The 12698-nt window shown below is 45.1% G+C and overlaps 1 protein-coding gene across 1 annotated transcript in view; it reads left to right on the forward strand.

Annotated features, from left to right (window-relative positions):
- Nucleotides 1-218: 218 nt before the first annotated feature.
- Nucleotides 219-12698, forward strand: part of cpxm2 (carboxypeptidase X (M14 family), member 2) — a gene marked incomplete at its 3' end in the record, with an annotated part of 34710 nt that continues 22230 nt past the window's right edge. The window contains exons 1-4 of the mRNA XM_079756777.1: nucleotides 219-624; nucleotides 2724-2825; nucleotides 8985-9094; nucleotides 11690-11829. Of these exons, the coding sequence (XP_079612903.1) occupies nucleotides 288-624; nucleotides 2724-2825; nucleotides 8985-9094; nucleotides 11690-11829 (689 nt within the window). The 5' untranslated portion in view covers nucleotides 219-287. The remainder of the gene's footprint in view (nucleotides 625-2723; nucleotides 2826-8984; nucleotides 9095-11689; nucleotides 11830-12698) is intronic.

Genomic DNA, 12698 nt, shown 5'->3' on the forward strand with positions numbered 1-12698 from the left:
TTCTTCTGCTCTCTGCTCTCCCCACCTCCCCAGCTGCATACTTCGGCTGGTCCCGGGTTGGAGGGGCTCTGGTTCAGTCTCGCAGAGTTCCCGGACAGTTTGTAAACTCCCAGCGCGTGTCAGGCGTGGGTGAGGAAGAGGGGAGGATAAAGGGGGGGGGGGGGGGGGGGAGAGAGTGGAACGAAAAAAGGGGGAGGCAGAGGCAATCTGATGGGAGGCGGCCCAGCAGCCCTATCGGTCTGCTTCGGAGACGCCGTTCGGAGACCGGTCTGAAAACGACGAGGACCATGACGAAGAGGACGATGCTGACCCCCGAGGTCACGGCGAGCCGGCGCCTGGGACTCCCCACGTTGGCGGTGTTGCTGGGCCTGACCCTGACCCTGGTGGGGCCCGCCCAGCCCGGCCGGGGCTACAGCCACGAGGACCAGGACTACTACCTGCAGGAGCTGCTAGCCAGGGAGCAGTATGGCAAGATGCAGGTGTCAGGGGGGGAGGAGCCCGCCGCCTCCATACCCGACCCCCCGGAGACGCGGCTACGACAGACCCCGGCCGACAAGAACTCCCGGGGCGGGAAGACGGACAGTAGCAGGAGGCCGGAGAAGCAGACCGCCAAGAGCAAATCAGGTAGAAACACGACAACACTCTTGATGGTTCAGTTGCAGAGCAGGCGATGTGAGCCATCATCAGCAGAAGAGGACACTGTTAAATGTAAGCCATTACGTGGTTTTGTTTAGTCTGTCGCTATGGTGGCTGTAAATCATACAATATTGCACCTCCAGGTAGCTTAAATTCGATATGGTGAAAAATGCTCATCTAGCCAGGAGTGCGTTCATCTCTCGATGAACACACAACGTCTAATCCTCCTGGCTTTCACAATATTAAAACACATTAGGACCGAAACCTTTTGACCCGCGGAAGTAATAACATCGAAGGTACATAAAATCACACTCTGGTCTCCGGCTGCGGCGGAGTAATGATCTCTGTAGCTTAATACAATAATGGGAAATGTGGAAAAGAAAATAAGCGCAAAAGAAACACAGGGAGAGAGCTGTACACGTAGAGATAACCAGAAGAAACCTTTTCAAAAAGTATTGCTCAGTCTGATCAAAAGACTGAAATAATTTGTTAATGTGATTAAAGGCCGTGTTCCAACACCAAGTCGGCCTTCCTTTATCTACCTTCAAAGACCACTAATGTGCTCCAGACACTCCACACATGGAAGAAACCGGAGGCTGAGAGAAGCCGCCGGTGCCCTCTTGCCCCCGCACATGGGCAGATCAAATCAACTAAATTGGTGATGGATGTGCAACGGTAAATACCGGGGAACATTAGCAACAACAAACGGCCTCATAAGTTTGGCTTTCATGCTCATTGTGCCCACGTGTTGGCTTCCTGGTGGAGCTGGAGTCTGGAGATGATGGAATAGCAGGGAAACCGGGCAAACTCACTCTTCCACTGCACAGCGTCCGAGACGGCACTGACAGTTTTGTCGAGTTTTGTTACTTTATTCGTAAAGAGTACAATGTGCAAAATGCACCAGTCTCGATGAGAAGAACAGCATCATACCATGTATTAAAAGACTCTCGCTCATTCCCATCCACAGTCCCGGGAGCGTGTAGACATAACATTGCATAACACTTTGGACCGTCACATTATGATAATATCCTGGAGGTGCTCCAGCCTCATGCAATGATCCCATAAGGCAGCAGAACTCTTTGTGCCCTGCCTGCGGCCAGCGCTGTCGCGTAATGGCATTGTGCGCAGATCGCTACTGCTGCCAGCTGATTGGTTGCATCGGAGGGACGGCCGCAGCACTAGCAGAGGGTTCAGATGGGTCAACGGCGGCAGGCAGGCAGGCGTGCGTAGAACAGCTGTGTTGACGGCGTTACTTAACGTGTTCGCCGGCCGGTCCCACGTGGTAAAGCAGGGAGGTTCGACGCGGAGGCGGGAAAGGGAAAACAGGAACATGTTGGAGCCGGGAAAACAACCTTGACCTCCTGGACGCCGCCTGTCATGGATGCGGTTTTTCCCTGTACATTAGCAGGCGTCGTGACGAGTCAGATGCGCCCTGAAGGCCCCAGGCGTCAAATCATCCGAACTCAAGCTGTCGTCTGTTTTCGGGGCGCAGATGAGCTTGGTTATTTATACTAGTCTTTGAGGAAAAACAGAAAAGGCGCAATTATCCTATCTTGGCATTGAGATGCAGCGCTGCACAGTTCAAACAGATTCCACAGGGCTCAATCACACGCTGCGGCGCTAAGCATTGTTGTGGATTCTGAGACCTGTCCTCAGCCGAGTGAGGGGAGCGGAAGAGCTTTCAGATGTGGGAAGAACCTCTCACACGTCACTCAGACACACACACACACCTTCAGATACACACACATTCAGACTGCGATCTTCCACTTCCTCTTGGAATGGGAGTTAGCCCCCCCACTCTCCAAGTTATTCACCACACACACACACACACACACACACACACACACACACACACACACACACACACACACACACACACACACACACACACACACACACACACACACACACACACACACACACACACGCCTTATGGTAGATCTATTTGAACCTTTGGGGTCACACACACATCCAATAAACACTTTGAAGCCATGGGCATCAAGTGCTTGACGCTAGTCTACAAAGTGGTCACGGTCAGGTGAACTGTAATGACAGCAAGGTGTGTGTGTCCTTTGTGTCTTCCACAGAGAAGACAGACAGCGGCAAGGCTGCCAAGAGCAAGAAGGGGGGGCTGAAGAGCCCCAACAGCAGCTCCGAGCGGGGGGGAACAGAGCACTCCGTCCCAGAGGGTGAGTGAACCCATGACGCCACCGATCTGTGACATAACCTGCGACAGACTCAGCCCTGCCGTGCTTCCTTCCACAGGGCTGCTTTGCTATTCGACGTGGCTTCAAAGAGAGCTTTCTAATAAAAATGAATGCAAGCGCAGGATCTCAAAAGGAATGAAATATGTTTTGGAAATTGAAAAGTTTTTGAAAAGAAACATATTTTTTTCCCTGAGAGGAAAAATAGGGCAGTTAAAAATGACACAAGAGGAGTCAATCACAGAGGCACTGCTGCCGTCTACTGCTGACGGCGCAGCAGGTTGCATCGCAACCAATCACAGCGCGCGCCGTTTGCCAAACTCTGCCGGGCTTACATCCAAAGCTGCTGGCTTCACCCGGTGAAGATTGTATATGTCTAGCACTCCGCTTCCAACGCTTGATTCGGGGCACTTCACTTCCATACACACTTCAGACTTTCCGAAGACAAGACCAATATTTCTGTTGTTCATGTGCGGCATCAAATTTTTGCAGCGTGAAAGAGAAAGAAAGAGAGAGAGCGCTTTCTTACATAAGGCTGGTTAGGAAAGTGTCAGTGTTCAAAGTGACGCTGCACCTATTATGAGAGACGGGGCAGAGGAAGGGGTGAAAGGGTGCCATTGAGATGCAGCCGTGAGCTTGGTTAAATGGGGAATATGAGCAGAGAGTTGGATTGGGCCATTTGTCTAACTTGTTGAGAAATGGAAACTCCATGCTACACGCCGGGCAGCCATGGAGAGATATAGCGTTTTGCTGAAGAGCAGCACAGACAAATAAACTGCAGAAAGATTATTCTCGTGCCAAATCCTGTCTGAGCACCGACCTGTTTTCTGACTTATCTCGCACAGCTTCGGCTCTACTTTGTAGAGATTTACTTCATTTGGACCACACAGTGTTTTTGTTTTTTTACGTTTCAAAAGCAGAAAGAAGCAGCAGGAGGAAAGGCAGATAATTATCGGAATTTGAAAAAATCCTGGCAAAACCATTTAAGGACTTTAACAATGTATGCTCAGAAATGTGTCTAATTGGTTGGCTATTGTTGGAGTTCGAGACTAGAACAGCACTATAGCAAAATGAATGATTGCCAAATGTGAAATAAATTCACAGTGGGTGTACATGCAGTTGGATTTAGCAGTTATAGGGTTTTATGCACTCCATGATGCAGCTCAGCCCTGCTGTAACAAAACACCAGGTTTCCTTTAACAAACATCAGCCACAAACATCAACATAAACAACATGCAGAGTCTGGGCCTGAATCCAACAACCAAATGCTGTTGAGTTCATCAAGAGTTGCCCTATTGACCTCATTCACCTAGCCGACATCTTGGGTACCTCTTGGTTCAAATTGCTAGCTTGTTAGGGGAACTGAATGAGGAGTTTCACTGCATTTAGAACCAGACTGGCTAGTAAGTGAATACGACCCATGGGCAAGCAAAGCTGCCTTCTTTTGAATTTGTTTTCTGATGTGCAGCCTCCCTTTGAGAAATAATAAAACCACCAATTATTAAATTTCGTAGTGTCAATGTCCATATTGTATACTATGCTCAGAGTGATCAAACACTACCTTCTCAAAGTTTGCCCCAACCCCCAACTGACGGCCAGGGGGTCGCTGTATGATGTGTTGAATCTCCCCTCACCAAAACTGCCCCATGTGGACACCATGTGCACCAGCAATAGATCCAACTCTAATTAACAGACAAAAGAGGAATTACGGCATCCAAAAGTTCCCCCACAACCCGCTATCACGCCAAGAAATAAACCTTTGTTGTTTGTGTCATGATTGTTTCGAAATAAAACCCTAAAAACACAAATCTCAAATCACACATCCACTTCTGCACTGAATCAGCACAATGTTTCTGTGAGAGCACATGCACTTCATTCCCCTCAACATTGATCCCATATACTCGTTCACGGTTGGTCCTGATTTGCTATTGGCTCTCAGATGTCACATGGCATGCCGCCCACGTTGTAACATTTACGACCTCTGGCTGCTCCTCGCTGGGCTCTTCAGAAGGTGGGATGCAGATGGACATGATCATTTTTGCTAGGAAGAATGGCCTGCAGATGTTGATGCTCCGTTCCCTGGTAGCCATAGCTCTGTGGGCCCAGTAAGATGGAGAAGTTGACCCATGATCCTTGACTCTACACCCTCACTTGGCACTATGTCTGTATATGTTCTTTATAGATATACATATATGCATCCCTCTCACAAAATCGCTCTTAAACTCTTAAAGCATCATAAACTTTACATTTACATTTAGGGCATTTAGCAGACGCTTTTATCCAAAGCGACTTACAATAAGTGCATTTGTTACAATAAGTACATTTGTCATAAGAAGTGAAACAATATATCGCTGTCGGTACAGTAAAGATGTTCATAGAACCAAGTGCAAGTATTACAATCGCTAGGCTAACCCATTCCCCGTGTAAAGCAAAGATAGCAGCTACTGTAGATGCTACACAATTAAGTACCTTTAATTTTACTTTACAAGTAAGTACCTTACCTTAAGTACTTTACCCTATTTGCATTGGAGAAGCCTAGATGAGATCTACTATAGAATGACTATGTTTACCATAGCTATCCCTAACAGAGAGGGATCAGGTAGTATTACTAGTTATGCTGTCCTAAAGCCATCTCCCATGCACACTCAATGATGGAACACACCCAATATGCATTTACCTGTAAAACAACCATAGGATTCAAATATTCCATAAATACATTGGTGGATTTATTGTCCAAAAAAAGAAATATCAGTTAAATATTTTAAAGGAAAGAAAATAACTGAGTGCCCGGGGTTTGTAGGACTCATAACCGGTTGATGGTGGAGCTTGTTGGAGCTCAATATACCGTAATAATCCTCAGAAAATTAGCTTTTCGTACTCACGATGACCAGTAGTCGGAAACCAACAGGAGAACTCCCACAGGCAACACCGTCTGGCGGATCCTCTCCTCCCGCGCCTCCGCTGTCCTCTCGCGATACTCCACGTTGAAGCCACAGCATTTGGCGTCTACTTTTTGTGTTAGTTCGCGTACACTTTGTGAGCTTCAGCCGTCCTCGTCAACTCAGTGAAACCAAACGGTCCCACGGAAAAAAAACAAAGAAGTTCCTCAAACTTGAAAAAAGATTAAAACCGAAACAAAACATCAACCGTGGGTCGCACGTTCCGACTCTTGGCGACAAACTTGTCACACCTACACAAACCGTTCGGTCGCAACCGCAGTAAACACACGAACTCTAATGAGACTTCCGCCTCTTTCCCACAATGCCTTGTGTCCGGAAAATCGGCAAAACAACATTCCTTTCAAACTTACAAACTTAGAACCCCTGATATATATTAAATCTTTATTTCTTTACATAAAATAAACGACTGTACAAGGGCACTGCATACCTATATATATATATATTTTTAATATATTTTTATATTTTATTTTATTTTATTATATAAGTATAGCCTATATATAAAATAATAATAATTGTATTACATATACCTATAGCCTATATCATTTATATAGATAGATATATATGTATCTCTATATACATATATATAAATATATATAAATACATACATCCATCCATATATATCATCTTATAATGAATAGCGCAGGAGTTCTCCCAGTCAGACGACCTATGATATAAAAAACATTATAATTACATATTATTAAATTATATAAAAAACAATGGCTACTGAGCAAGAACCTTGAAAAGGAACAGCCCCTTTTCATAAACTCAGTGCGTGACATGACTCAGACCCTTGTGACTCTACTTTTCTTTGGACCAACTTCCACAAAGCTTTTCTCTCTAAAGATCCGCCTGGAAGCAGGGTTTGTTATGACAAAATGTTGCCAACCAAGGTCATTTTTTATTAGTTGTTTACATGGCAATTCCCAAGGAATCGCATGGCTGCCTCTCTGGAAGCTGCTTGAGTTCACAAGTCTGACTCAGTGCCCCCCAGCGGTTTGGTGGCTTCTATGAAGTCAAGGGGGCCGCTGACCCAGAAAGTGCTCCTGATATTCTAGTGACGCCTGGATATAGCGGCGCTACAGTGTTCTCCGAGGGGTAGAATGGTGCAGTCACTCAGCATGCAGCACCAGGTAGGCGCACGTTGGCAGTGCTTGCTGGGATGAGTTGTGAGCTCATGGAGAGATTTAGGCGAGTATTCAAAACTCAAATGATTGCGAGGATGGATAGAATTTGGCCGAAGGCCTGATTTGGCCCCAAGCCTTTTGTTTTTTTCTACAGGGTTGCTGTCAGAAGGCCTATAGATCAAACTTGTTTTTATTTGTCTCTTTTCTTTGTCTCTTTGGGAATTAGGTTTCTTAGATCGTAGTTTGTTTTGATACTGTATCAAATCCGAAAATAATTTACCATGCAAGAAAACAAGGTCAGAATGCAGATTTTCTTCTCGTTATTCACAGTCATGCCAATTTACAATACATGCCCTTGATTAACCTCAGAAAAACATTTTCACTGCAGAGGTTGAATTAACATGTTGACGTATCGGCTAAAAACTTCTTCCCAGGCCTGCTGCATTTCCTGATGTCCTGTGTTGATGCCAGCTCTGCCCTGGAACCTATGACAGAGACATATGCACAAGGCGTTGGGTTCAGTTCAGATTCATGCCCAGTAGGAAATAGTTGCTTTGAAATTCCATAGCTGTAGTGTGGGAACATCTGTAAACAGCCAGATCCCACTCCGAGAAATATTGGCCACAGGGGATTCCCCATCTGTAGCTTTATTTGTCTAATAGATCCTAACTGGACGTAGCATGCAGCCCAGCAGGGCAGAAGATGAGTAATAGCTCTGTAACCTTTTAACAACTTAAAGATGTGAAGTTTTGTCTTGGCACATTGGTTATGCCCTCTGGCATTGAATGAAAACATTCTTGGGTGATGATATGCGTCTTATTAATTCACTCATATATTGAAGCTCTCCTTTAAACAAGCCGGCTGCTCGTCTTAAACGTGTGCCATGCATGTGGACGATTGCAAGACAAGTTTAAGCGCATGGCTGGGTAGAGGATAATAATAAATAATCATGAGCATCAGTCCCTCTTCCAAGTCCTCATGGGTAAAGTTAGTGGCAGTAGTAACTGCTATCATCTGCCCTCGCCCCCAAGTGTAGGGTTTGGGAGGAGAACAGGATAACTTCTCCAAGGCTGATTAGGTATCTTTACAACAAGCCATCAAGTACTGTCCTGTTTAGTGTCGTATGTTGATGATACAATACAAGTCGTAGCGGGACCAATGTATCATGCTATAAGTCGTATCGTGTCCCATGTATAGTGATATGAGTGGTATTGTGTCCCATATATCGCAATAGGAGTGGAATCGTGTCCCATGTTTTGTGATACGAGTGGTGTCGTGGCCAATGTATTGTGATATGAGTCGTATCGTGGCCAATGTATCACGAGGTGTCCCATGCCAATGTCCTTGCCAATGCTTTTGACTCAAGGACTAACAGATATTTTGTGCAGTAAAATAAGCAAAACATTCTTGCATGTCATAAAATAAACCGTTTTCCTGTCTACAGTATTCAAACATAATGATCAAATGAAACCGACAAGGCATATATTTTTGGAAAATACGTCTGTTGTTTATTTTGGCTGTCCCACAAACCAGTTTATCCCTTCTGCGTCCCACTAGTGGGTTGTGAAAACCACAGCAGGAGAATGAAGACTGGCCAAACAGTGTTCAAATATCATGGTGTAAAAGTTCAGCCAGGTGTACCATGGGGTCATTTCAGATTTGCCAAATTGCATGTGATTCATGCGATTGCCTTCCAGACATTCTGATTCATTATACATGCGTTTTGAATAAAGTGCTGCAAAGCGTAGCCTTGACTGGAAAGAGCGTTGTTGTTTGATTAAAACATGGTGCTGATAATTGAGAAAACATGGTGTTGAATTAGTGGCCGACAAGCTTACTTCATCATCTCTACACATTTATTAGTCCCAAATAATATACAAACTGTACATTGAAGTTCAATTGAGACATCTGACTAGTCAATCCGTTTAGGTTATTAACGATGTTATCATGTCTGCGTCTGGAACGTTCAAGCCTCAAAAAACAGCACAGGGGCGATAGAAAATTCTTCAAATTACCTTTGCCCATGTGTCACAGGGCAATCTGTCATTCTCCCTCACCAGAATGCCCCCCCATGGGAATGGAGACGCTGAAGATTGATGACTTCCAGCTCCACGCTTCCACCATTAAGCGCTACGGTCTCGGAGCGCACAGAGGTCGTCTCAACATCCAGGTACCACGAGCTCTGGGAAGGCCTTCAGCTGGGTTTGGGAAAGGCTTAACGAGCCTTCAGGAGTGGTTTGGGCCAGCGCTGTTCTCCTGGGGCCAAGCTGGTCTACTTGGTGGAAAGTGTTATGCTAGGCCGTGCCAAGTTTACATAAAAACATCATTAATTTCCCAAAAGGAAAAGGGGTAAAGTGCTCCAGAATTTATTTTCGAATTAAAATGTTTGATATACAGAGATAAACTTAATATGTTAATGGTAATACGGGCTGAAATTAGTAACTAATAAAATACGTTGTGGTAAAATGCTTTGGCTCGTGACAGTAAAGCCCGGCAGAAATTATTGCTTGATTTCAAATCACCCTACACTGAGGCCAAAGCTAACTAAAGGGCGAAACACAATACTGTTTGGGCAAATCCCCAAACCTAATACAGAAGATTGGCCCTTGAGGAAGGAGGTATTTCCTGTGTGTGCGATTGCCTGTTCCGAATGTGTAGGAGACTTGAGGACTTGAAGGTCTGCAGTGCTCCGAATCTATTTATTATAGATGCACTTCTTCCCGTTGGACCGTTCACGCTAATGAAACACATGCACCGGATCTCTCAAGAAGAGGCAGGCGAAACAAAGCCAGCATTGTAGGTTATTATCCATTTATGTGTGTGTGTGTGTGTGTGTGTGTGTGTGTGTGTGTGTGTGTGTGTGTGTGTGTGTGTATGTGCGCGTGTATGTATGTGAGTGTGTGCGTGTATGCGCGCGCGCGCGTGTGTGTGTATGAGTGTGTGACTGCATGGTGCGTGTGTGTGTGTGTGTGTGTGTGTGTGTATGTGAGAGTGTGATTGTATGAGTGTGTGACTGCATGGTGTGCGTTTGTGTGTGTGTGAGAGTTTGATGTGAAAAGGACACACCAAGGATCATTTGATGGGCAGGAGTTATCCGAACTTGTGGGAAATTATCTAAGAATGTGGAGGCAGCCTGAGAGAGCAGATGTTGCCTGTTAAGTCTGGGCATTGTTGAGAAGGCTTTTCTTCTCTCGCTCCCCCACACTGTAGCCCGCAGCTTTCCGACACCATCTGCACTTTGATAATTAGGAGTCAGGAGGAACAAGCCCTTGGTTCAATGCCTCACTCTGCAGGCAAAGTTTTAAATAAACGATAAGAAATGAATCGGGGGAATGTATGCCAATATGTCTCTAGTTAAGATGTAATGAGTTTTTCACAATCCGGGTAAACAACAAATGGCACCGAGATCTGGCTGAAACACAGGGTTCAGCTGAAATCATGACAGATCTCTTTGTGACTGTGAAGAAGGGAAACTTTTTTCAAGGGACTTTTGAGGTGTGCAACATTTTCTTTATTCAACCGAAGTTAGTTTCATTCAGAGCTAGCTTAATAAATACGAGCTCATTAAAGGGTAACGGTCATGCTTGGTTGTTTTTCTAACATAAGAGAGGACAGCTGCATACTTAATTGTATAAAATAAAATCTGAATCTGAACATTGGAGAAAGCAAATGCCGGTCCAAAAGCGTACATTTTGCCAACTATTGTGTGATGCTTTAGCGGACAAAGAGTTTGTAGTTGTAGACCAAGATCCTGTTACCACACACTTACACAGTACTCCCATATATTAATTGATAGCCAGGCGTGACTTTTAATTTTTGCCCCTAAGGAAGATGATTCATGGTGACTTGACAATGAGCATTCACACGTCATAATATACTCATGCGAATAAGTTGTCATATTATTTCCCAAAGAACAAGAAGATAAACAATCTGGCCTGCAACCAATTTTTCTGTGTTTGCAATACTTTCAGCCAACACATGCATTTAATCACTGTATTATGCTTAGGTGCAGGCAATTTTTTGGTTATCATAGCACTTTTAAATTGGAGTTGCTTTCTGTTCAGCTGGTTTATTACCTAATGCCAAGTAAACATCGACAAAATGTGCCCTTTAGCAACCTCTACAACATGTATAATCGCAGGAAGACAAAAGTAAATACACTCCGGCTATGCTACGCTACGCTAGGCTAAGCTATGCGACAGCACTGAGCACTCCTCCGCACAGAGGGGAGCTATTGTTTCAGCGCTGACCCAGAGTTAAGATTTAGCGGTAGATAATCCATAACTCAGCTTTGCTGGCTCACAGATGCCGGTTATTCATTCCCTTGAACAAGGCGGCTGTGATTCAATCAACCTCGGTTAAGACAGCTTTGACTTCTGCTGGGACTGTGTGTCTGTTATACGATACTAAATGGCCGCGCAAACGTCAACGTCAATCAAGCGCAGGATTTTAACGGGATGAACATTTAACTCCCTGCAGATGCACCACCACACTATTTAGCTCTATTTTTCTAAGATTTAATGTTGGAGAATGCTTCTTCATAGGCGTGTTGTGACAAAAATCGAGTCCTGCAGCACTTTAAGCATCCGCGCGATTTACATTTTCCATTAGTCCTAAATAGACAGATGACGCTAACGGTCCAGCGTTTTTTTTCCGAGTTAATTACAGGCTGCAATTCTTTGACCAGTGTATGAAGCGTTACTCTCTTGTTTTTTAAAATCAGCCGTAAATAACGCTTTTGTGTCCCTTTGACCTCCACCACCAGGCGGGCCTCTACGAGGACGACCTCTACGACGGAGGATGGTGTGCGGGGAGAGAGGACCCCCTGCAGTGGCTGGAGGTCGACGCCCGGAGGCTGACCAAGTTCACCGGCGTCGTGTCCCAGGGCCGGAGCTCCCTCTGGTCGTGAGTAGGACCCCCCCACACACACACACACACTTAGTCACGCACACATGCATGCACTCACACATATTAACTCACACACGCACGCTCACTAACTCACGCACGCGTGCAAAACACTCACGCTAACTCGTGCAGGAACACACACACAGTCACACACGCACTTACTCACTCCCTCACTCACACACACACACACAAACACAGACACACAGTCACATACACACACAGACACACACACAGTCACACACTCACGTACGCACACATGCACGCTCACTTACTCACTTACTCAAGCACACTCACACACTCAATTACTAATGCGCACACTCACTCACTCACTTGCTCACACACAGACACACACACACACAGTCACACTCACACGCTCCGTCCCCCTTCTGAAAAATGGATGAGGATGTTTTGTTCACTCACTCATCCAATCCTCCTTCAAATATTGATGCACATGATTTATTTTTTAAACATCGGTATCAAATAAATCTAATTAAATGTGAAAATCCTTCCAATCAAAAGGGAGAATGAGAGTTTCTTGGATTCAGGACAGGTGAAGTGGCATTTAGTCGTTCAGCCTTCCAAAGGTCATTGGATTACAAAAATAAAAAGCTAATAAATAAATAATTAATTAAAGGCTGTGGGCTCATTCATCACGTTCAGCTGACAGGTGAAAAGAAAAAAATACGCAGCTTTTTTAACCACTCGGTTAACCCAGAGTGGCGTGTCTATCTAACGCGCTGCGCAGTGGTGCTCACACACTGCCAAGAGAGAAAAATTCATGTTTACACTTCTCCCCTCATTTGAGGAGTCATTTAGTTAATGGCCTGACTTGTGTGGATTTCCTGATGCATTCACACACACACACACAC

The sequence above is a fragment of the Pollachius pollachius genome, assembly GCF_949987615.1.
Source record: "Pollachius pollachius genome assembly, chromosome: 19".
Classification (NCBI taxonomy): domain Eukaryota; kingdom Metazoa; phylum Chordata; class Actinopteri; order Gadiformes; family Gadidae; genus Pollachius; species Pollachius pollachius.